Source organism: Geotrypetes seraphini, chromosome 3 (assembly GCF_902459505.1).
Source record: "Geotrypetes seraphini chromosome 3, aGeoSer1.1, whole genome shotgun sequence".
NCBI classification, from domain to species: Eukaryota; Metazoa; Chordata; class Amphibia; order Gymnophiona; family Dermophiidae; genus Geotrypetes; species Geotrypetes seraphini.
In genome coordinates this window covers 197,031,338-197,054,410 of record NC_047086.1, presented here as the reverse complement: position 1 = coordinate 197,054,410, position 23,073 = coordinate 197,031,338, and the positions used below count along the sequence as shown (strand labels likewise).

At 43.3% G+C, this 23,073-nt stretch overlaps 1 protein-coding gene across 1 annotated transcript in view; it reads left to right on the top strand.

The window, feature by feature from the left end:
• Positions 1-11,645: 11,645 nt before the first annotated feature.
• The window catches only part of TNS2 (tensin 2), a 274,519-nt gene continuing 263,091 nt past the window's right edge, over positions 11,646-23,073 (top strand). The window contains exon 1 of the mRNA XM_033936279.1: positions 11,646-11,793. Within this exon, the coding sequence (XP_033792170.1) occupies positions 11,725-11,793 (69 nt within the window). The 5' untranslated portion in view covers positions 11,646-11,724. The remainder of the gene's footprint in view (positions 11,794-23,073) is intronic.

Sequence of the window (23,073 nt, the reverse complement as noted above, 5' to 3'; positions counted from 1 at the left end):
TAGATGAATTACATACAGTGCGGTTGAAATTGAAGAACATAACAAAGCAATCATAGAGTCAAACTAGTTTACATTTACAATTTAGGTGAGGGAAGAACTATATATAGAGCATATACAGTGTACATGGTAAGAGAATACATTGAATTTAAGAGAAGGGGACAAAGCATATTAGTTGAGTGGAGGGAGCAACAATCTTAGAAGGGTGGGGGGGGGGAAAGAGGTGGGAAGTGTTGAGGAGAGGAGAAAACTAGTTGCATGGATTAACAAATCATGAGAGACAAGAGAGTGGGAAAAGTGCCGCATTTTGTCCAGATAAGAGGACATGTCTCCTCTTAGCTGGGAGACCTGGCAGGCCTGGAGAAATTAGGTACAGCACTAATGTATGCTCCTATTTATAAGTGATGATTCTTTTGGGTGATCTGCAGTTCTATATTGCCTCTTGCCAGGGTGTCACTGTTTCTTGCTGCTCAGTTTCAGGATTTGGCTGACATCCCATGTGAATCACATCCTTCTGAGCTTCAAGATGGTGGTAGTGTGGTGGGCAGGATGTGCCTGTGGTTACTTGGGGGAGGTTTGCACCTGGAATCCTGATCCCAGACATTCTCAATGCCTTTATCATCGGTCACAGTATCTCTTAGTCACTCCTAAACCAGACTCTCGTGACACTGACAGTGTGATTAAGCTGCCAAGTGAACGAGGAACTTCTGGAAGGAGATGTTTGGCAATTTTCTGATGTTTTGTTTTGTTTTTTTCATTCTCTACCTTGATGTATTGTGGTGCTGACATTAAATTTATAATTTAATTATAGGCCAGCTCCACAGCCTTGTAAACACATTTAATATACTTGGACACTCCCTACAAGAATATCATTCACACAGTTCCCCAAACTAGGACTGAAAGGCAAAACAGAAAATATTCCTTTACTGAAACAAAAAGCTATGAATAGCTTTTGTAACCGCAGTTGTCAAAATTTGCATACAGAGGATCCTTTGGGGCTGAGAAGCCAGGAGTAAAGCTGGAGATAAGGAAGGGTCTGCAGTATCACAGAAGGAAGGCAATTGATGTTCTGGTCTTTATCTATTATTGCTTTCATCTGTCCTTCAGTACTGTTATAACTGGTACAGTGGTTAAAGCTACAGCCTCAGCACTCTGGGTTGTGGGTTCAAACCCATGCTGCTCCTTGTGACCCTGGGCATGGCACTTAATCCCCCCATTGCCCTATGTACATTAAAAAGATTGTGAGCCCAGGGAAAAATGCTTGAGTACCTGAATAAACTCATGGAAACTGTTCTGAGCTCTCCTGGGAGAACGGTAACGAAAACTGAATAAATGGTGACAGGTCAAAAGCGCACGCCGACAAAGGCGCACCGAAACAACTGAGCGCAAGGCGGAAGCCCGCACTGAAGAAAAACAGTGTTTTAAGGGACTCCGACGGGGTGTGTGGGGGGAACCCCCCCACTTTACTGAATACAGATCACGCCAGCATTGTGGGAGGTTTGGGGGGATGTAACCCCCCCACATTATACTGAAAACTTCACTTTTTCCCTAAAAAACAGGGAAAAAGTTAAGTTTCCAGTATAATGAGGGGGGTTACAACCCCCAAACCCCCCCACAATGCCGCACAACGCCGGCGCGATCTGTATTCAGTAAAGTGGGGGGGTTCCCCACCAACATCCCCCGTCGGAGCCCCTTAAAATACTGTTTTTCTTTGGCGCAGGCTTCCGCCTTACGCTCAGTTGTCGCGGCGCGCCTTTGTCGGCGCGCACTTTTGACTATGAACCAAATAAAGAAAGAAAGAAGCCAACTTTTCAAAATGATTGGAGGTGCTAAACCTAATGAAAATTACCCCACTGTGGACATAATTAAGCAGCTCGCTCAGTATTGGGGGTGCTCAAGCACCCACAGAGCTGGCTCTCATGTCCTGAGCTGTCCTAGTGATACAAATTACCGTAATTATTGAAAGATTGAAATAGTATCTGTTTGATGCAAGGGACCATCTTCGCCTCCTAATATTGCAGAACTGAACAGCAAAACCATAACAGTTAAATTGGAGGTAACCGAGTTAGAGATGTTACTGGATCAACGCCCTTGAATGTTTTAATGTACAGCGCTATAGAAATCACAGGTAGTAGTAGCTTCAGCATACAGTTTCTTGTCAGGAAGTACTCTAGCATCTTCGGCCTTATTTATCAGATTCTCATTTCCAAACTGTTTCCAGCATTACTGTTTTCCTGCTTTAATTACTGCAGTAGCATTATGCGTGATCCAGAGAATCGGGAGTCAGCAGATCAGTGAGATCTTCATCAGTATTATTATTATTTTATTTAAATATATTTTTATTGAGAATGGCAAATAGCCCAGATAGGCAAGTACAATCAGCAAAAGAACAATACAAGAAGAAGAATAGAAAAACAAGCAGGTAATAGCCTGCCCAATAAGAGAGAATTCGGCCGATGGCCTAGTCTGGCCTTGTGCTCGTCACAGGTATTGTGGGTCTCCTATCTCTCAGTATTATTAATGCCTGCAAGAGACGACTGCAGAAACCATCAAGGACAAACCATGAGCTCACTTACCTTCCCTACGTGTACACTAGCAAAGGGTTACACATTTATAAATTGTAGCATACTGTGATTTTTAGTTCACACATTTTATTAAATGTTATAACAGACAAAAAACAACTGAGAACTATATAAAATATAACATACAAAGTAAACATAGTGATATTGTCATTGTCAGAAGGAAAGTATGTCCCCAGTCTAGATGTGAGCTAGTGTTCAGACTTAAAACCATACATATGAATATATTCAGTTATATCAGTATTTTATTTAAAAAAGTAGAACCCACTTTATAGCCCATGCTGCAAATAGATGCCCTTTTGGTGCCTAAAAATAGGTGTCCTTATATAGAGTTACCCTCATGCAGTATTTACTTGACTCAATATCCATTGATATACACAATGGAGCAAATTCTAAACATGGCATCCTGATTGTAGGCAGCGGTAGGTGTACTACCACTGTCTAACCAGCCAATCGGAATGCAAGTAAAAAAAACCCAAAACACCCTGTGACAGGCAGCCTACATTGTAGGCGTTTTCGTGAGCCTAGAGTGAAATCTAGGGCCGCCTAAGCTTGCCCAAGACTAGGTGTGGGCGTGGTTTCACCCAGAAGTGGCCTTAAGTAAACTTAGGCAGCCGTAGATGTCTCCCTAGGGCCACGATAGGTGGCTGAAATGTAGGCCAGTACAATGCAGGTCTACATTTCAAATAGAAGCGGCCACTAAGCCGATCGCGGCAAGGGAATCTCCCTGCTGCAATCAGTTTAGCGGCCATGGCAGTGAACCCATCTCTCCCCACGAAGTTGGCCGGCAGGAGGGATGCCTACTTCTTCCTGCTGGAACCCCCAAAGTCCCCAAATGTCCGCGGCAAGAGAAGTGGTTTCTTCAATATGCCTATCTCTGCCTGGCAACCCTAGCCTGCACCATTCAGATCCCAGAAGCACGAGGCTCCCAGGGAAGGCTGGAAAAGAGAAGGGGAGACCAGGAAGCAGCCAGAGAGAAGGCAGGAAGAGACCATGCTGCAGGAAAACTGAGGAGAGGTGTTCCTGGGCAGAGAAGGCAAGTCTGTGCAGGAGGAAACTGCTGCAGGAAGGAGAGAAGCAGAAGCATCTGGGAGACACAGCCAAACCCAGGCAGGTGGAAACAGTTGCTTTTGTCCCCTGAAGAAGGCAGTTTTTCTGTCGAAACCAGGATCCTTGGTGGGACTATAGTTATATAAATAAATTTGCCTTGGTTGTGTTATGAGTGACATCAGCTTTGCCTTCTTTATTTTGTGGTTTGTTATATTGGGCAAAGTTAGTCTTCTCCCTTCTTTTCATTTGGTTTTTATATCTAACCAAGGCAAATTGATTATGCTGCTGGATCCCCAGGGTTCCATTGCCTCCTCAGTACAGTCCTTCAGATCACTCTCTCCAATTTCTTCGTAGGTAATTGAATTTTCTTCAGCAGGAAGCCCAGCCCCTTTGTGCTTCAGATCCACCTTCGTCAGCCCTTTAAAGGGCAGCTACCTGTTCAGGCTAACCTGGCCGATTTTACAGGAATGTTTTTAGCCTTTCTCGTTCTCTACTTGCTAGGTACAAGAAGTTGGTGTTCGAGAGCTTTAGCATTTGAATCAATTCCAACCCATTTTACATGGGACAGAATTACTACGCAATTTAAATTAAAACTGAATTCGGATAAAACTATGTTCTTTTTTGGCAAGTCCTAATAACAAGATCACGAATATCTCTGAGATTAAATGGGTCAGACCACCCAATTAATTCAAAATCCTGGATGTCATCGTGGACCGAAGCTTGACTTTTGAAGAATACACTAACTCTCAAGTTAAAAAAATGTTTTTTTCACTTTATGGAAACTTCGTACCATTAAACACTATTTTGATTTCTTCTCTTTTCGACTGCTGGTTCAACCTTTGATCTTAAGTATCTTAGACTATTGCAATATTATATACTTGGGATCTTTTAAGAAAACCATCAAACAACTGAGAATCGTTCAGAATGCTGCAGTCTGTCTCATCTATGGTTTCAAGAAATCGGATCATGTAAGCCTGTATTACAAAAAACTACACTGGCTGCCCGGGAAAGCAAGGGTTATTTTTGCTTCAAAACCAAACAGGTTCGCCCCCAATCTATCTATCCCATCATTTCGAATTTCCAGGCACAGTTTGTACACGTAGTGCCTACTTGTTCGCTTTTCCATCTTTGAAGGGTTGTATCTACAAGAGATTCCTCGATAGAACATTATCATTCCAAGCAGGCAAATGGAATAAATGTTTAACCAACTTTATCTCAAATGCACTTTCTTACCAAACTTTTAGGAAGTCAATCAAAACTTATCTCTTTGCTAAATTTCTATGACTCCATTTCTGCCTTGATGTACTTCTAAAACACTTCCAGGAAAAATTTGATGAATCTTACCATGCTAATGTAATTTTGAAAGTTTTATGCAATATCGTTGTCTGTATACAGTCTCTTCCTCTGTAAACCGCTCTGAACTTTTTGTGGTATTGCGGTATATAAAAATAAAGTTATTATTATTAATATACATACAAAATGGCGCCATTTTGAAGATATGTAATGCAGTGTGCTGGTGTTTAGAGGTGTGTTGAAAGATCAGATTAGAAAACCCCTGATGCAGCCAATTCAGTGAAATGGGGATTTCCCTGTTGGGTATATTAGCTGTGAAGAAACTGGAGAGAGTGGTCTGAAGGACTGTACAGAGTAGGCAATGGAACCCTGGTGATCCGGTGGCGTAATTGATTTGCCACTGTGAAGAAATCGGGGAGAGGTGCCTAGAGGAGTCCTGATGATTCGAAAGTGCAGCTAAATTATTTTTTTTTATTTCTATAAATACATGAGAGGCTCCTGAGAAAATTAAATAGTCATGGGATAAGTTTTTATAGAAATAAGTCACAGCTGTGTTTGAAAAACATTTTTTGTATTAAGGAACTGTGTGCTCTCAGTCAGGGAGTATACCATGGCATTATTTACTCAGAGTGAGTGAGTATTAATCCTGGCATTGGTGTTGTCAAAGCCAAGGAGTATAACCCCAACACTAGTGTTTGCAAAATAATTCTGGTATAAAATTGACAAGTTAAAAAGTGGTAAATCGCCTGGACCGGATGGTATACATCCCAGGGTACTAAAAGAACTCAAACATGAAATTGCTGACCTGCTGTTAGTGATCTGTAACGTGTCACTAAAGTTGTCTGTAGTACCTAAAATTGTCTGTAGCATGGAAGGTGGCCAATGTTATGTCATTTTTAAAAAAGGGTTCCAGGGGAAATCTGGGAAATTACAGACCGGTAAGCCTGACTTCAGTGCCGGGCAAAATGGTGGAAACAATTATAAAAAATAAAATTGTGGAACACGTAGACAAACATGATTTAAGTAGACAGAGTCAGTATGGGTTCAGCCGAAGGAGATCTTGCCTCACCAATTTGCTTGACTTCTTTGAAGGTGTGAATACACATGTGGATAAAGGTGAGCCGGTTTATGTAGTGTATCTAGATTTTCAGAAAGATTTTGATAAAGTTCCTCATGAGAGGCTCCTGAGAAAATTAAATAGTCATGGGATAAGTATTTATAGAAATAAGTCACTGCTGTGTTTGAAAAACATTTTTTGTATTAAGGAACTGTGGCCATGATGTAAAAGACAAAATATCTATGAATTAAAGGAGGTGACCTTGCAAGGAAAATATCTTGAGAATTGGAGGGAAGAGACTAATTGATGTAGTTTATCTAGATATTCAGAAAGCTTTTGACAAAGTTTCTCATGAGAGGCTCCTGAGAAAATTATGATAAATCTTTTTTTTTATTAAAGAGATAATGTCAATGAACAATGCAAAGCATGAGAAATAAGATTTTCAACATTCAACAGAGGTATGTATCCCTCACCTCCCCCCAGATCCAAATAAGCTAAACGATACAAAAATCCAGAGAGGAAACATAAACAGATTTCAAGATATCAAATATATGTAATGTAATGAAATAACGTCCAATCAACACTCCTGCGAAAATTAAAGAGTCATGGGATAGGACGCAATATTCAGTTGTGGATTAGGAATTGGTTATTGAATAGAAAACAGAGGGTAGGGTTAAATGGTAATTTTTCTCAATGGAGGAGAGTAAACAGTGGAGTGCCGCAGGGGTCTTTACTGGGAATAGTACTATTTAACTTATTTATAAATGATCTGAAAATTGAAACAATGAGTGAGGTTATAAAATTTGCAGATGACACTAAGGGCTCCTTTTACAAAGCTGGGCTAGGGCCTTAACGTGCGGACTAGCGCATGCTAGATTGCTGCACGCGCTAGCGCCTCCTTTTGATTTCCAGCTAGCACGCGCCAATCCGTTAGTGCGGCTTTGTAAAAGGACCCCTAAACTGTTCAAAGTTGTTAAAATGCCATGCAGATTGTGAAAAATTGCTGGCAGATCTTAGGAAATAGGAAGACTGTGAGTCCAAATGGCAGATGAAATTTAATGTGGACAATGCAAAATGATGCACATTGGGAAGAATAACCCAGATTCGTTTGGTATGTTGCCTCGGATCTTGTAATCTTTTCACTATCCTTTCCTTTAGCAACATTTCCATTATTTTTCCAATAACCGAAGTGAGGCATGCAGAATGTGTGTTTCACTCTGGAGGAAATCATATAGGTTTTGGATGAAGGTGATGGTATTTCTGTGTACCAGAGCACGATGGAGCGGGATTTAGGAGGGAAGAGGGGGGGGGGGGTGTAGGCTAGGAAATGGTGTGCAAGGATTACAGAGGAAATGATGCCCCAGACCGAGTGGTACGCACAGTTAGCCTTACATTGATTGGGTTGTGGAACGAATCGTTTTAGCTTCCATTATCTTCAATGGGGAAAGTTACTTTGATATACGAGCTCTTTGGATTACGAGCATGCTTCTGGAACGAATAATGCTCGTAAACCAAGGTACCACTGTATATAGAATTCTATATTTAAGCTTTGCTTACACACTACCCCAGGAATTGGAACTGAACTTGTAAAAATATTTATGAAGAAATACAAAGGTCAGAAGGCACATTCTGCACCCCCTACAGCCCAGAGCTTCTGTCCGAAATTGTTTCAGTCCCAGCAGTATTTTGACAGTATTTTAAGTGGATTAGGTCTTTTGTGCTTTGCATATTTCTACAGCAGTGGAGGCTCCTCCTTCCAGATGCAAATCAAATGAACCACAGGGACCTGCAGTTCCAGATGTATTTATCCAGCAGGATGTTTATGTACAAATTATAGAGCAGCACAGAGAGAGTCTCTGGAGACATTTCTACATCCTCTTCTTCTTTCACATCCCCAGCAGGTGACCTGTTGCCTGGGTGTAGCAGAAAAGGTTCTGAACCCATATCCCATGCTTGCTTTACTTTCATTCCCTCTGTCCAGCACTAACAATATATCCTTATGCCAGACTTAATGGGAGGGAATGGGACAAATCCTGGAATTAGTGAAGAATGTAAGAGAATAACCCTGATATGTAGTGTATTCAGAATAAATGAGTTTGAAATCTAGCATCACTATACTCAGAGTGAGGGAGTATAACGCTGGTATTATTGTATCCAATCAGAGAGTATGAATCCTGGCATTAGTGTTCTCAGAGTGAGGGAGCATAATCCTGTAATTAAGGTATCATTAGGGAGTATGAATCCTGGTATTATTTATTTATTTATCACTTATATCCTAAGTGGTTTACAGTCAGGTACTTTATAATATTTCCCTATCTGTCCTGGCAGGCTCAAACTGTATGTCAGGGGTGTCCAACCTGCGGCCCCAGTCGAGCGTGATGCAGTGTTTTCCCAGTGCGGACCCAGAAACATTTTTTTCAGCTAATGCGGCCCAGGGAAGCCAAAAGGTTGGACACTCTATGTAGTGTACCTGGGGATTAAGTGACTTGCCCAGGGTCACAAGGAGCAGTGAGGGATTTGAACCCACAACCTCAAGGTACTAAGCCTATAGATCTAACCAGTGTGCCACACACTCAGAATGAGGGATTATAATCCTGGTATTAATGTAACCACTCAGGGAGTATGAATCCTGACATTAGTATACTCAGAGTAAGGGAGTATAACCCTGGTATTAGTGTATTCAGAATAAGGGAGTACGAAATCTGGCATCAGTGCTCTCAGTCAGGGAGTATACCATGGCATTATTTACTCAGAGTGAGTGAGTATTAATCCTGGCATTGGTGTTCTCAAAGCCAAGGAGTATAACCCCAACACTAGTGTTTGCAAAATAATTCTGGTATAAAATTGACAAGTTAAAAAGTGGTAAATTGCCTGGACCAGATGGTATACATCCCAGGGTACTAAAAGAACTCAAACATGAAATTGCTGACCTGCTGTTAGTGATCTGTAACGTGTCACTAAAGTTGTCTGTAGTACCTAAAATTGTCTGTAGCATGGAGGGTGGCCAATGTTATGTCATTTTTAAAAAAGGGTTCCAGGGGAAATCTGGGAAATTACAGACCGGTAAGCCTGACTTCAGTGCCGGGCAAAATGGTGGAAACAATTATAAAAAATAAAATTGTGGAACACGTAGACAAACATGATTTAAGTAGACAGAGTCAGTATGGGTTCAGCCGAAGGAGATCTTGCCTTACCAATTTGCTTGACTTCTTTGAAGGTGTGAATACACATGTGGATAAAGGTGAGCCAGCTGATGTAGTGTATCTAGATTTTCAGAAAGATTTTGATAAAGTTCCTCATGAGAGGCTCCTGAGAAAATTAAATAGTCATGGGATAGGTGGCAAAGTTCAGTTGTGGATTAGGAATTAGTTATCAAATAGAAAACAAAGGGTAGGATTAAATGGTAATTTTTCTCAATTGAGGAGAGTAAATAGTGGAGTGCTGCAGGGGTCTTTACTGGGACCGGTACTATTTAACTTATTTATAAATGATCTGGAAATTGGAACGATGAGTGAGGTGATTAATTTGCAGATGACACTAAACTGTTCAAAGTTGTTAAAACGCATGCAGATTGTGAAAAATTGCTCGCAGACCTTAGAAAATTGGAAGACTGGGCGTCCAAGTGGCAGATGAAATTTAATGTGGACAAATGCAAAGTGATGCACATTGGGAAGAATAACTCAAATCATTGCTACCGGATGCTAGGGTCCATCTTGGGGGTTAGCACCCAAGAAAAGGATCTGGGTGTAATCATAGACAATACGATGAAACCTTCCACCCAATGTGTGGCAGCAGCCAAGAAAGCATACAGGATGTTAGGAATTATTAAAAAAGAGATGGTTAACAAAATTAAGAATGTTATAATGCTCGCTCTAAGGTGTGACCTCATCTGGAGTATTGCGTTCAATCCTGGTCTCCTTATCTCAAGAAAGAAGAGCGACCAAGATGATAAAGGGGATGGAACTCCTCTCGTATGAGGAAAGACCAAAAAGGTTAGGGCTCTTCAGCTTGGAAAAGAGACATCTGTGGGGAGATGTGATTGAAGTCTACAAAATTCTGAGTGGAGTAGACAAGTGGATCAATATTTCACTCTGTCAAAAATTACAAAGACTAGGGGACACTCGATGAAGTTACAGGGAAATACTTTTAAAACCAATAGGAAGAAATATTTTTTCACTCAGAGATTACCGGTAGTTAAGTTTTGGAACGCATTGTGGCAAGAGCAGATAGCGTAGCTGATTTTAAGAAAGGTTTGGATAATTTCCTGGAGGAAAAGTCCATAGTCTTTTATTGAGAAAGACATGGGGGAAGCCACTGCTTGCCCTGGATCAGTAGCATGAAATGTTGCTACTCCTCGGGTTTTGGCCAGGTTCTAGGGACCTGGATTGGCCACCTTGAGAACGGGCTACTGGGCTTGATGGACCATTGGTATGACCCAGTAAGGCAATTCTTATATTATTATCTATTTAGAGTGAGGGATGATAATTCTGGTATCCAGTCAGGGAGTATAACCCTAGAATTAATGTACTCATAGTGAAGGTGAGGGCATGACTTGAGATACAGGTGGTACCCTGCTAAATTCCTCTTATACAAGCAGGAGAATATTTGGACAAGAAGCCCAAGGAAAGAGAAGGAGTCTGGATCCAATTATACTATATGAACTAATTTTTTTTCTTCCAGAAAGCTCTAAAAATAAAAGGCTGGATGTCAATGAGTTCCCAAAATTGCCCTGTGTTATTTTCAGGCAATTATGACTTTGAATCCCCCTGAAACAATTGTAAGGTTAGGTTCCTACTTTTTATTTTATGTTAACTTCCAGAAATAAAAATAGTGGGCAGTCCCAGATCCATCCTCTCTTTAAATCCACAGGGACAGATGAGAGACTAATGACTAGAGATTTCCCAGATTTTTCAGCCCTGTGTTCCTGTTCCAGCAGCCAGCCAGTAAAATTACCTTAGATGGAGAGCTTCTGCCACAAATCACCAGATCTTTACTTGGTTTTGGCAGTATAGTCCTCCACAGGTCTGAGTTCTGTCTGCTTCTGGGGTGATTTTTACTGTTTTTTTAAACATGCTTTTTCTACATTTCTTTTTCTAAAGAAGTGGCGGGAGGAATTATTTAGAGTTTAGACCTAAGAAAACCCAGTTCTGCTGTGGATGAGAAAATTTCTGTTTTCCTTTTCCTGTCTCTCATTCCTCTATTCTCTTTTTCATCGTCTCCTGGGGGTCTTCTTGATTCTTTCTCCCTCCCTCTTTTTCAAAATTGCTCCCCCCCCCCCCCTTCCTCAGCTATGTTTATTTAGGTGATGTAATTTAGAGATAATCCTTAGCTATAACTATAAAAATGTTTTCCAAGCAGGGCAAAACGTCTTCTAGGATAATATGATTTGAATTATTTCATTCCACTTAGACTGCCACAATCCCCCCCCCCCCCCCGAAAAGTCCCTCTCTGCGATCAGGGGCTTGTTTTACACCTGCGTTTCACCAGGAGCCCTGATATTAGAGCTATGACTTGAGTGTCAAAGTTTGATCTGGCAAACATCTAGCGATTATTTATTAAATGTGCACTGAGGAAGAGGGGGGAGGGTCAAGAGAGAAGGAATGGGGTGAGAAGACAGGAGGGGGTGAGAGGATGGAAGGAAGGGGCGGAGGCTGGGAAGGAGGGCGGAGGTAGTGGACGCAGCATGAGAGGGGCTAGAGATAAACAGCTGGCAAGCATCGGAGCTGGTTCTGGTGCCGTGAGAGCTCTATGGGCTGTGCCGGGACCTTGGACTGCAGAGGGGCCAGTCGGAGGAAGAGGAAAATGCGGCTCACCAAGGTGAGGAGAAGGAAGGGGAGAGAGTGACCTCTTGCACCGCTACCTTGAGGGGGGGGGTAGGGAGAGGGCTGAGAGGATATGGGAGTTCGGGGGGGGAGGGGCGTAGGTGCTGTCATTCAGCTGCATTAGCGAGCTGGCCGGGCCCCAGCGGCGGGCACTGAATCTCTGCCCCCTTCCTGGCAGTAACTTTCCATGATGTTGAGAAGTTTGTTTGTGCGCACAACGTGTCCCTATCGCACCGGCTTTTCCGGGAGCCTGTCTCGAGGATCGCAGCGCTCCGCCCTCTCCTGCCCTGCACCTTTTTCTTTCCAATTGGGAGGGGGGGGGCACGATGGGATTGCAACAGGCTCCGGCTTCGTCGGAAAGGGAGCACGTAGGTGGAGTGATATCCGTTTAACCCTGCTGTTGACAACTCCGCTCCCGTTCTGGCTGAGTTTGCTGCAGGTCAGGGGTGCCAAAGTCCCTCCTGGAGGGCCGCAATCCAGTCGGGTGTTCGGGATTTGACTATGCATGAGATCTATTTACATGCACTGCTTTCATTGGATGCTTATAGATCTCATGCATATTCATGGGGGGAAATCCTGAACACCCGACTGGTTTGCGGCCCTCGAGGAGGGACTTTGACACCCCTGTTGTAGGTGATTGGGGGGGGGGGGGGGGGGGAGGGTTCCCGCTGTTGAAGTCAGAGTGAGGAGAAACTCCCAGAAGCTCAGCCGGTCCTGTTGTCTTTTGCCCCGTGGTCCATCCATCCTCCTCAGCGAACCATGTTCTCCCTGGCACTGCTTGATTTTTTTTTTAATTTTTTATTTAACGGATTACATGAGTTTATTCAGGTCCTCGAGCATTTTCCCTGTCTGTCCCGGCAGGCTCACAAACTACCCAATGTACCTGGGGCAATGGGGGGATTAAGTGACTTGCCCAGGGTCACAAGGGACGGTTTGAACCCACAACCCCCAGGGTGCCGAGGCTGTAGCTTCAACCACTGCGCCACACACTCCCCTGTGCACGTGGGAAGAGTAGGGGGGAAGATGCCGAGGCAGGACTGAGGTGCTTTGGTAGAGCTGTGGGAGTCTCCAAAACAGGGGGGGGGGAGGGGGCGGCATTGTAGCAACGCATTAGCTCCTGTTTAGTCGTGCAAGTACCAACCGGCCCCGTACGGGTAGAAAGACGACTTCGCGTGATCGGGTTTTTTTTTTAAAGAGGCCGTACAGAAGCTGGGGGCGGGATCTAACACTGTTTCCACATCGTCTGCCAAAGTATACTCTTGCTGGCAGCCTTAACGCTGAGGGCCAAACGGCTTCGCGCGGGAAGCGCCAGAGGAGGGAAAAAAGTGAAGGGGGGGTGGGAGATGCACGGCCGTAACTGGTGTCCCACTCTCTCAGTCTATTCACGCTCGTCCGCGTCCCAGTCGGCTATGCGCCCCCTCTTCCCCCCCTACGCGCGCACGGGAGGCGCCAGAAGAGGGAGCTGAGGTGTGTGTCTGGAAAAAGTGAGGGGGGGGGGGCAGGGCCGTAAGTGGCTTGTCCGCGTCCCAGTCGGCTATGCTCCCCCCCCCCATGCTCCCCCCCCCCTATGCTCCCTCCCCCCCCCACGCGCTGCACATTTTCTTTCCAGTCCACTAGTGGCTGCAAAGCTCTCTTGCGCAATGGCTCCCTTCCTAATGTTTTTCCCTTGAATTAACGATTTTAATAGTTTCAAGTTTATTAGGATTTTATATACCGCCTATCAAGGTTATCTAAGCGGTTTTTACAATCAGGTACTCAAGCATTTTCCCTCTCTGTCCCGGTGGGCTCACAATCTATCTAGCGTACCTGGGGCTATGGAGGATTAAGTGACTTGCCCAGGGTCACAAGGAGCAGCGCGGGGTTTGAACCCACAACCCCAGGGTGCTGAGGCTGTAGATCCAACCACTGCGCCACACACTCCTCAATACTGAATGTAACCATTAAATAATCTTCCTTTTGTCTCATTATAGTTTGTAGAAATACCCTATAAATGTACTGTAATTTATATATATAAGATTATTATTTTTTAATTTTTTAATTTAATAATTGTAAGTATGTTACCAAAAATTTTATTTACTTGTACATCGCCTTGAATTTTGAATAGGCGATAAATCAAAATACTTAATAAACTTGAAACTTGAAACTAAACTAGTGTTGACAGAGGCGCTAGCAGTAAATCTGAGAGGTTTAGATGATTTCCAACGTACCCTGGCATAGGAGTGAGGTTTATCCTTCCACTGGAATGTGCAAACCCGTTAGAAAGACATGCCCGAAAGATCACTCTTGCCACACCTACTCCCCTGTCGTATACACAGTACTACTGTCAAGCAGTGGCTGTCCCTGTCCCTCACCTTATTTCACAGCTGACTCAAACATCCTCTTTGCATTTATTTATTTAATTGGTTTTCCAGTTCGTCCTAGCCCAGAATGGGTTACAGAGGTACATACATAGTTTTTAGGACCATTAGACAATACATAAGGGCAATATAGCAGTTACCTGTAGTATTAGACAATACTTGAGAGTAGTATAGGGTTTACATGTGGCCAGATCGGTTCATTTCTGTTTCATTTATCATATCAAACAAGAGGAGAGGAGAGAGATGCTAGGTCACTGGAGGAGGGAATGGAAGAAGATGGATGACAGCCCAATGGGGGTGAAGGGAAAGATGGAAGGGGGAGGCATACAGTTTCTGGAAGTGGCATAAGACAGGGTAGTTGGGAAGAGAAACGGAGAGATGATGGACCCTGGGGCGGTGGGGAAGGAGGGAGAGATGCTGTATGAAAAGGTAGTTGAGAAAAGGACAGATGGTGGATCTGGGGATGTTGGGTTCCATTGCCGAAGCTGTGGATATGGACACAAAAAAAAGGAAAGATGCTTTACCTCCGAGGGAGGGAAGGGAAACGGAAGGGGAGGACAGAGATGGAAGATGGATGGTTAGCATGGAGAAAGAAGAAAATGGCAAATGGGCAGGAGACCCTGGCAAGCGAGTTAGAAGACAACCAGAGCCTGGGACCAACAAAAGATAGAAAACATAATTTTGTTTTCTGTTTTGTAATATTTGCAAATATTTGTAATATTTGCAATATTTATTTTGTTTACACCACAGAGCCGGTGTGGGGTTGGAGATGTAACCCTAAATGTCTGCTAAGAGTAAGCCTTAGTCACTTAGGGGTCCTTTTATTAAGGTGCACATTTAGCATGTGCAAAATCAGTTAGCATGCCTTAATAAAAGGACCCCTAAGTATCTAAATTAAAAATTTGACTTGTGACTTAGCCTTTTTTTCAGACTTCGGCCCCTTATGTGATTGAGTTTGACACCCCTGATGTAGAGTGAGGAAATTAGGCGATGTAAACTTGGTTATTAATAAAGACTTATATTTCGGATAGTATTACTGCTTTACAATATATTTGAATGCTTTTACATACGTATTGAAAGGGTTCAGAGTTAAAGTCCTGGGTAAGTAGGTGGGAAGGGAAGGAAGGGGGGATTGTTCAGAGATGTTTGGGGTTTACATAGAAGAAAAACTGTGCACTGGTATGCTAATCTTTGTTTGTTTTGAATTTTAAAAAAAGAAATATAAGTAGAAAAAATAAATAAATAAGAAAACAGATAAGTGGGGTGTGGGTGGGGAAGGGGCGGGGGTGGCCGGGGGGGGGAGGCAGTGTACTTGTGTGCCTATGGCCCTCGAAGAATTAATCCTGCCCTGGTTACAAACACTCAAAAGATGATCTCATTGCTAGGCAATGATAAATATAAATGTACAGACAGATTAGCAACAAACACGCACACGGATATAAACTGATTACTGCTGAGCTTTGCTTAGAGTTGTATTGACATACAGTAAATCTAAATTACTAATTAAATGTGTGCTGGGAACAGTGGGGGAAGGGTGAGGAAGAAAAAGACAGGACATATCAAACCTGCACGTTTTCTCTCCATGCAGTCTGGATCCCTCCATGTACATAAAATTATCTCTTCCTTCCAAAAAAGGGATTAAAGGAGTCAAGATTTTTAGCCAATTTCTGATCTTTAAGTTTTCTCAACTTTGGAATGATCTTCCATTTCTTTTAAGGAGTTCGGGCTCATTTCAATTTTTTTCGCAAATCTTTAAAAACGACTTTATTTGCTAAACCCTTTGAAAATTAATTTCCTGAAATTTAGTCTTACTTTTTAATGGTTTTTATTTGTTAAGTTAATTATTGTAAACCGAGTCGAGCTTTCTTAGAATGATGACTCGGTATATAAAGCCAAGCCTTAGGTTAGATTAGATTAGATAAAATACATACATCCAATTCTGCTTAACAATACACTCGCTGCCACATTCTGGCTACTATAAATCCGTAATCCAACACCTACCAGCTACCCTCTCTGTACTGGGACTTAGCAGAGGCGTTTGGTACAGGACTGTGTGTCAGAAGAGAGGGTGGAGCATATAGGCATGCTTTGTCATTTTAATCAGGGCTCAGAATAACCGAGGGCTCCTTTTACTAAGCTGCGTTAGGGCATTAATGCGCGGAATAACGTGTGCTGAATTGTCCCGTGCGCTAGACCTTAACGCCAGCATTGAGCTGGCGTTAGTTCTAGCCGCATAGCGCACGGTGTAGCATGCGGGAATATCCTGCGTGTGCTAAAAATGCTAGCGCACCTTAGTAAAATGAGCCCTGACTGTTTAATTTAAAAAGAGCATGTTCAAAAATCCTAGCTAGAGAGTTGTGAAGGTTGGGTTACATCCAAATTGACTGAATATTTAGAACATTATAATTTGCTCCACCCCATCCAATCTGGCTTTAGAGCAGGCTATAGTACATTGCTTTGCTCTTTAGTAGCTAGAGGCAGATCTATTTTGAGTTTAGTTCAAACTGCAATATGTGTTCAATTTGATCTCTCAAGTGCATTTGATCTTGTTGATCACAAACTATTATTACAGATCTTACAAGATTGGGGGTTCGGAAGGTACAGTATTAAATTGGATCAAAGGATTTGTATCCCATAGATCAGTGTTTTTCAACCTTTTTACACCTATGGACCGGCAGAAATAAAAAAATTATTCTGTGCACCAGCGTTTGAAGAACACTGGGCTAAGTCGTGGGCCAGACCCCGCCCATCTCTACCCAATCTCTACCCCAGACCCGCCCCCATAATAGTACTAATTGCACCTTGCACGTCCCGTGCCTCATCTGGAAGCCTTCCCTCTGACTTTCCTTTTTAGAGATGCATTTGCAAGTTAATCTTTTATCTTATTGCTTTGTTTATTTTAATCCCCTCAAATGTCTTATTATCCTTTTGTATTTTCCTTTGATGTCTCCTCTTTTCTTTACAAATTGTATTTCTTCCCCCCTTATCTTGTGTTTAACAATGTTAATTTTTAGTACAATAAGTTTATTTATGAATTGTATGGACTGTTTTGTTACCCAACATATGTAACTTTTTAAATGTACACCGCTTAGAAACTTGGTTTAAAGCGGTTAATCAAGCCATCTAATAAACTTGAAACTTGAAACGTCAGAGAGAAGGCTTCCGGTTCAGGCGCAGGATGCCAGTAGGAGCCACTGCCCGTGGCTTTGTGCACTGAATCAGTTAGGAAGAGGGAGCTGGCTCGAAGATAACGCCGCATCGATTGCACCGTGGACATTGTTTTGGGCCTAATGCACGTGCTGGCCCTATGGACTGGCAGGAAATTTCTGTGGACCGGCACTGGTCCATGGACCAGTGGTTGAAGAACACTGCCATAGATCATACAAGATTAAAATGAATGGTTGTTTATCAACCAGCTGGTCACTGGATTGTGATGTACTGCAGGGCTCTCCTCTATCCCCAATATCCACTATAATAATCCCCTTAGCGTGCATGCGCACTTCAATCTTCGTGGCTCCGTGCCTCCATGGTGCCATGCCCCCACATGCGCAGTAGAAGGAGCCTGTGGCGATTTGCAACACGTGCGGCGATTTCCCCAGCTGAAAAAGCTAGAGCTGCTTCCAAAAATAAGGGAGACTTCTCAGATAAGCCTGCTTGGGGAAGGGAGCTAGGGGTGCTGCTGGACAGGGGGGGGGGAGGAAAAATAAAGGGAGTAGGGCTACTGTTCGACAGGAGGAGAGAGAAGGGGTGCTGCTGGACAGGGGGGAGGTAAAAGTAAGGGAGAAGGGCTACTGCTGGACAGGGGGCACAGGAAAGGGTTGCTGCTGGACAGGAGGAAGGTAAAAGGAAGGGAGAAGGGCTACTGCTGGACAGGGGGAGCAGGGAAGGGGTGCTGCTGGATGGAGGGGGGGAGAGACAGAAAGAGAAAGAAAGGCATTTATGCCTAAGTTTACACATCTATTCTAGCACCCTTTAAAGGGCTAAAAAAAACTAGTTGTTTAATATTATGATGCACTCATTAGGTTTTCAACTTGAAAAATATAATACTGGTATTTCCAGTTATTTTTATGCAAATGATATCAGCAATAGTAAGGATTCTGATTGGAGGATGTTGGAAGTGTTTGCTCACTACAGTTGAACAATGGATTATTTCTCCTAGATCAGATCATCTGTCCTCTTTCTGTCAGAATGGTTATAAGTTCGAAATTCAAACTAGAGTATTGGGAGTTCAACTAGACCAGGGGTGTCAAAGTCCCTTCTCGAGGGCCACAATCCAGTCGGGTTTTCAGGATTTCCCCAATGAATATGCATGAGATCTATTTGCATGCACTGCTTCCATTGTATGCCAAAATATCTCATGTATATTCATTGGGGAAATCCTGAAAACCTGACTGGATTGCAGCCCTCGAGGAGGGACTTTGACACCCCTGAACTAGATAATATGTTAACTGTGGAATATCAGGTTAATTTAGTGAGTAAAAAAGTTTTGGGGCTTTTAAGGAAATTAAGATTAGTCAGAAAATGTTTTGATATTTCAACATTTTCACTAGTGGTCCAGTCACTAATTCTTTCACAATTGGATTATTGTAACATTGTTTATCTTGGGTGTACTACAAGACTCTTAAAGTGATTACAAACTGTTCAAAGTACTGCTGTTAGAGTTATATTCTTGATTCCCAAATATGAAAGGATTACACCTTACTTTGTTCAATTACATAGTAACATACATAGTAGATGACGGCAGATAAAGACCCAAATGGTCCATCCAGTCTGCCCAACCTGATTCAATTTAAATGTTTTAAATTTTTTCTTCTTAGCTATTTCTGGGCAAGAATCCAAAGCTCTACCCGGTACTGTGCTTGGGTTCCAACTGCCGAAATCTCCGCTAAAACCTACTCCAGCGCGTCTAAACCCTCCCAGCCATTGAAGCCCTTTCCAGCCCATCCTCCCCCAAACGGCCATATACAGACACAGACCATGCAAGTCTGCCCAGTATTGGCCTTAGTTCAATATTTAATATTATTTTCTGATTCTAGATCCTCTGTGTTCATCCCACGCTTCTTTGAACTCAGTCACCATTTTCCTCTCCACCACCTCTATCGGGAGCGCATTTCAGGCATTCACCACCCTCTCCGTAGATTAGAATTTCCTAACATTGCTCTTGAATCTACCACCCCTCAATCTCAAATTATGTCCTCTGGTTTTACCATTTTCCTTTCTCTGGAAAAGATTTTGTTCTACGTTAATACCCATCAAGTATTTGAACGTCTGAATCATATCTCCCCTGTCCTTCCTTTCCTCTAGGGCAGTGGTTCCCAACCCTGTCCTGGAGGAACACCAGGCCAATTGGGTTTTCAGGCTAGCCCTAATGAATATGCATGAAGCAAATTTGCATGCCTATCACTTCCATCATATGCAAATATCTCTCATGCATATTCATTAGGGCTAGCCTGAAAACCCGATTGGCCTGGTGTTCCTCCAGGACAGGGTTGGGAATCACTGCTCTAGGGTATACCGTACATATTCAGGGCTTCCAATTTCTCCTCATACATCTTCTGGCATAAGCCTCCTATCATTTTCGTCGCCCTCCTCTTGACCGCTTCAAGTCTTCTTACGTCCTTCACCAGATAGGGTCTCCAAAACTGAACACAATACTCCAAGTGGGGCCTCACCAATGACCTGTACAGGGGCATCAACACCTTCCTCCTTCTACTGGCTACGCCTCTATTTATACAGCCCAGCATTCTTCTAGCAACAGCCACTGCCTTGTCACACTGTTTTATCGCCTTTAGATCTTCGGACATATCACCCCAAGGTCCCTCTCCCTGTCCGTGCATATCAGGTTACTAATTTGTACTAGGATAATTTATAAGATCTGTGTATTGGTTTTTAATATTTTACATGGCCTAGCTCCTTCTTATTTGCTGGATTTAGTTTTCGTAATGAATGGTAGACAGGGTCATATACAGTAAAATCAATTCTGCTTATAATTTCCATTGCCTTAATTGATTAAGATATTTCGTCAACTTAGTGCTTATCAAGCTCCGACTGTTTGGAATAAACTTCCTCTCATTGTTAGATCAGAAACTTAATTATTTAGTTTTTAGAAAGCTTTGTAAAACCAGTTTTATTCAATAAATTTTTGAACTGGTTGTTTTTATGATTTCATTTTTATTGCCTGTTTAACCGGGTTTGTTTCCAGTCATCTGCTTTATTGTAATCCGCCTGGAACTCATAAGGACTATGTACACTGCCTAGAAGTTTGATTAAGCAGTATAAGAAATTTTAAATAAACTTGAAACTATGGCGGAATATAAAAAGCTTTGTAATATAATGTGTTACTTCTACCAGTGCTTGCTGTGTTGAAACTCTAGAGCAGTGTTTCTCGACTCGGTCCTGGAGTACCCCCTTGCCAGTCAGGTTTTCAGGATATCCACATTGAATTTGCATAAACTTAATTTGCATACACTGCCTCCATTATATGCAAATGTCTAGGGCAGTATTTCTCAACCTTCTCCTCGAGATACACCTAATTCAGGGATGGGCAACTCCTGTCCTCAAGGGCCAGAATCCAGTTGGGTTTTCAGGATTTCCCCAATGAATATGCATTGAAAGCAGTACATGCAAATAGATCTCATGCATATTCATTGGGGAAATCCTGAAAATCTGTCTGGATTCCGGCCCTTGAGGACCGGTGTTGCCCACCCCTGACCTAACTGGCAGGGTTTTCAGAAGTACCACAATAAGTATGCATTGCAGTAGGTATATGTAAATCTATCTTGTGGTAATCCTGAAACTGGCAAGGGGTGCCTTCAGAAGAGGTTTGAGAAGTACTGCTGAAGGGTCCTTGCCTCCTCCGGAATGGAGGACATGAGGCTCTGAAGACCTGTCAGTATGAACTCCTTGTTATTAAGGCAGAGCTGGGCAGCCCCAGCCTGTATGGCCCCCATGAGTACTTGAGGACCTTGGGTGGAGGAGGATACTCCTTTCTGATCTTCTGAAGTAGAAACCCTGTTAATCGGCGTATCCTGGATATTGGAAATGTTGGTGCATGCAGCTTTTTTGAGGTCCCAGGTTTGTCTGCACAAGAAGAATTCACTGTGTAATGTGAATTCAGCCTGCACCTTACAAGAAGTGTGTATATATCTGTCTTCTTAATAACTTTTGTTTGGTCTGCTATGTTATCATCCAGAATTTAGACCATTTTTTCAGGCCATATCGGAGTGGACACAGGGTTGTGATTTCTGGATTTGTGCGTATGGAATGGAAGTTCCTTAACTTCTGGGTAGAATTTTTCTGGTCTTGCTTTGAAAGGAAATCCCTATTTATCTATTTAAAGATTTTTATTCTTTTACTGCAGCTTAAGCCTTCTTCAGTATACACTTAAGGGCTCCTTTTATCAAGCCGCGCTAGCGGGGTTAACGCGTGCGACGTTTCATCACGCGCTAACCCCCCGTGCTGGCCCAAAACTACCGCCTGCTCAAGAGGAGGCGGTTGCGGCTAGCGCGACCGGCGGTTTATCGCACGCGTTAAACCGCTAGCGCAGCTTGATAAAAGGAGCCCTAAATAAAAAGCCACAGGATGGCCACAAAGCTCTACGCACTATATAAAACCACATAAAGGCCACGCATGTCCGCCCGGAAGCAGTTGTTCATCTGCAGGATAGTTCACTAAATCAAGAAACGTGATCAAATTGAGCCTGACAAACTGTTCCAGTTACAGAATCTTGCCGTGTATTCAATATGGTTTCTGGTTTCTTATTACAGTCCACTTCTCCTTGCCAGCACTTTGTTATTAAAGCCATCTTCAATGCAGGCAGAGCTCTTTCTTGTTAATAGTTAAGCTCTTTCAATAACTTGCCTTGCCTGCAGGGAGGTCAGGATCTCCTATGATGTCACCAATATACTAATATACCCTGGCATTGTTTAGTATCTCTAATCTTTAATTTGTTTTTATGGGCCAGTTGCATCAGTTGGCCATCTGGGAAGCGCGAGATACCGGAGGGGCTAGGAAGCGAAAGATGTTCTTGAATATCTGGGAGCCATATCTGCAATCCTTGCATCCAAAGGGACGCAGTACGGTTCATAGACAACTCGGTGAAAGACAAAGGCGCGCGCCAACAACTGAGCGCAAGACGGAGGTGCGCGCCGAAGAAAATTACAGTTTTTAGGGCCTCCGACGGGGGGTTTTGTTGGGGAGCCCCCCCAGTTTACTTAATAGATATCGCACCGGCGTTGTGGGGGATTTGGGGGGTTGTAACCCTCCACATTTTACTGTAAACTTAACTTTTTCCCTAAAAACAGGGAATAAGTGAAGTTTTCAGTAAAATGTGGGGGGTTACAACCCCCCAAGCCCCCCACAACGCCCCCACAACATGACACGATCTCTATTAAGTAAAGTGGGGGGTTCCCCCCACGCTCCCTCCGTCGGAGCCGTAAAAACAATAATTTTCTGTGGCGCGCGCCTCCGCACTGCGCTCAATTGTCTGCGCACGCCTTTGTCCCGGCGCGCTTTTGACCTGACACCACGCAGTACGGTCTTACGATGGGTTTCCTAATTTGGGAGCTCATTAGTTGGGCTGGGAGAGTACTGGTGGGGCGGGGTGGAGAAGAGAGTACTATTTGGGGGGAGGGGAGGGGGGATTGGGGAGGGGAGGTGCAGGTATTAGAAGATTCTGGCACTTGGATCAGTGGGCATGGGTGGGGGGAAGGGAGGTGGTGTGGCTTCTTTGGGGCTCTCTTAAGAGTCCAGGGCCTCGGAGTGCCTTTCCGCCTTTTTACTCTCGCTTACCCTATGTAAAGTAGGATGGGGGGAGTTTGGTTGCTGTTACTTTTCTTCTGTACATGCTTGTTATTTTAATGTATCCTTGTTTTTAATGCATCCTTATTTGTACTGTGCACCCTTGGGATGCCCTGGCG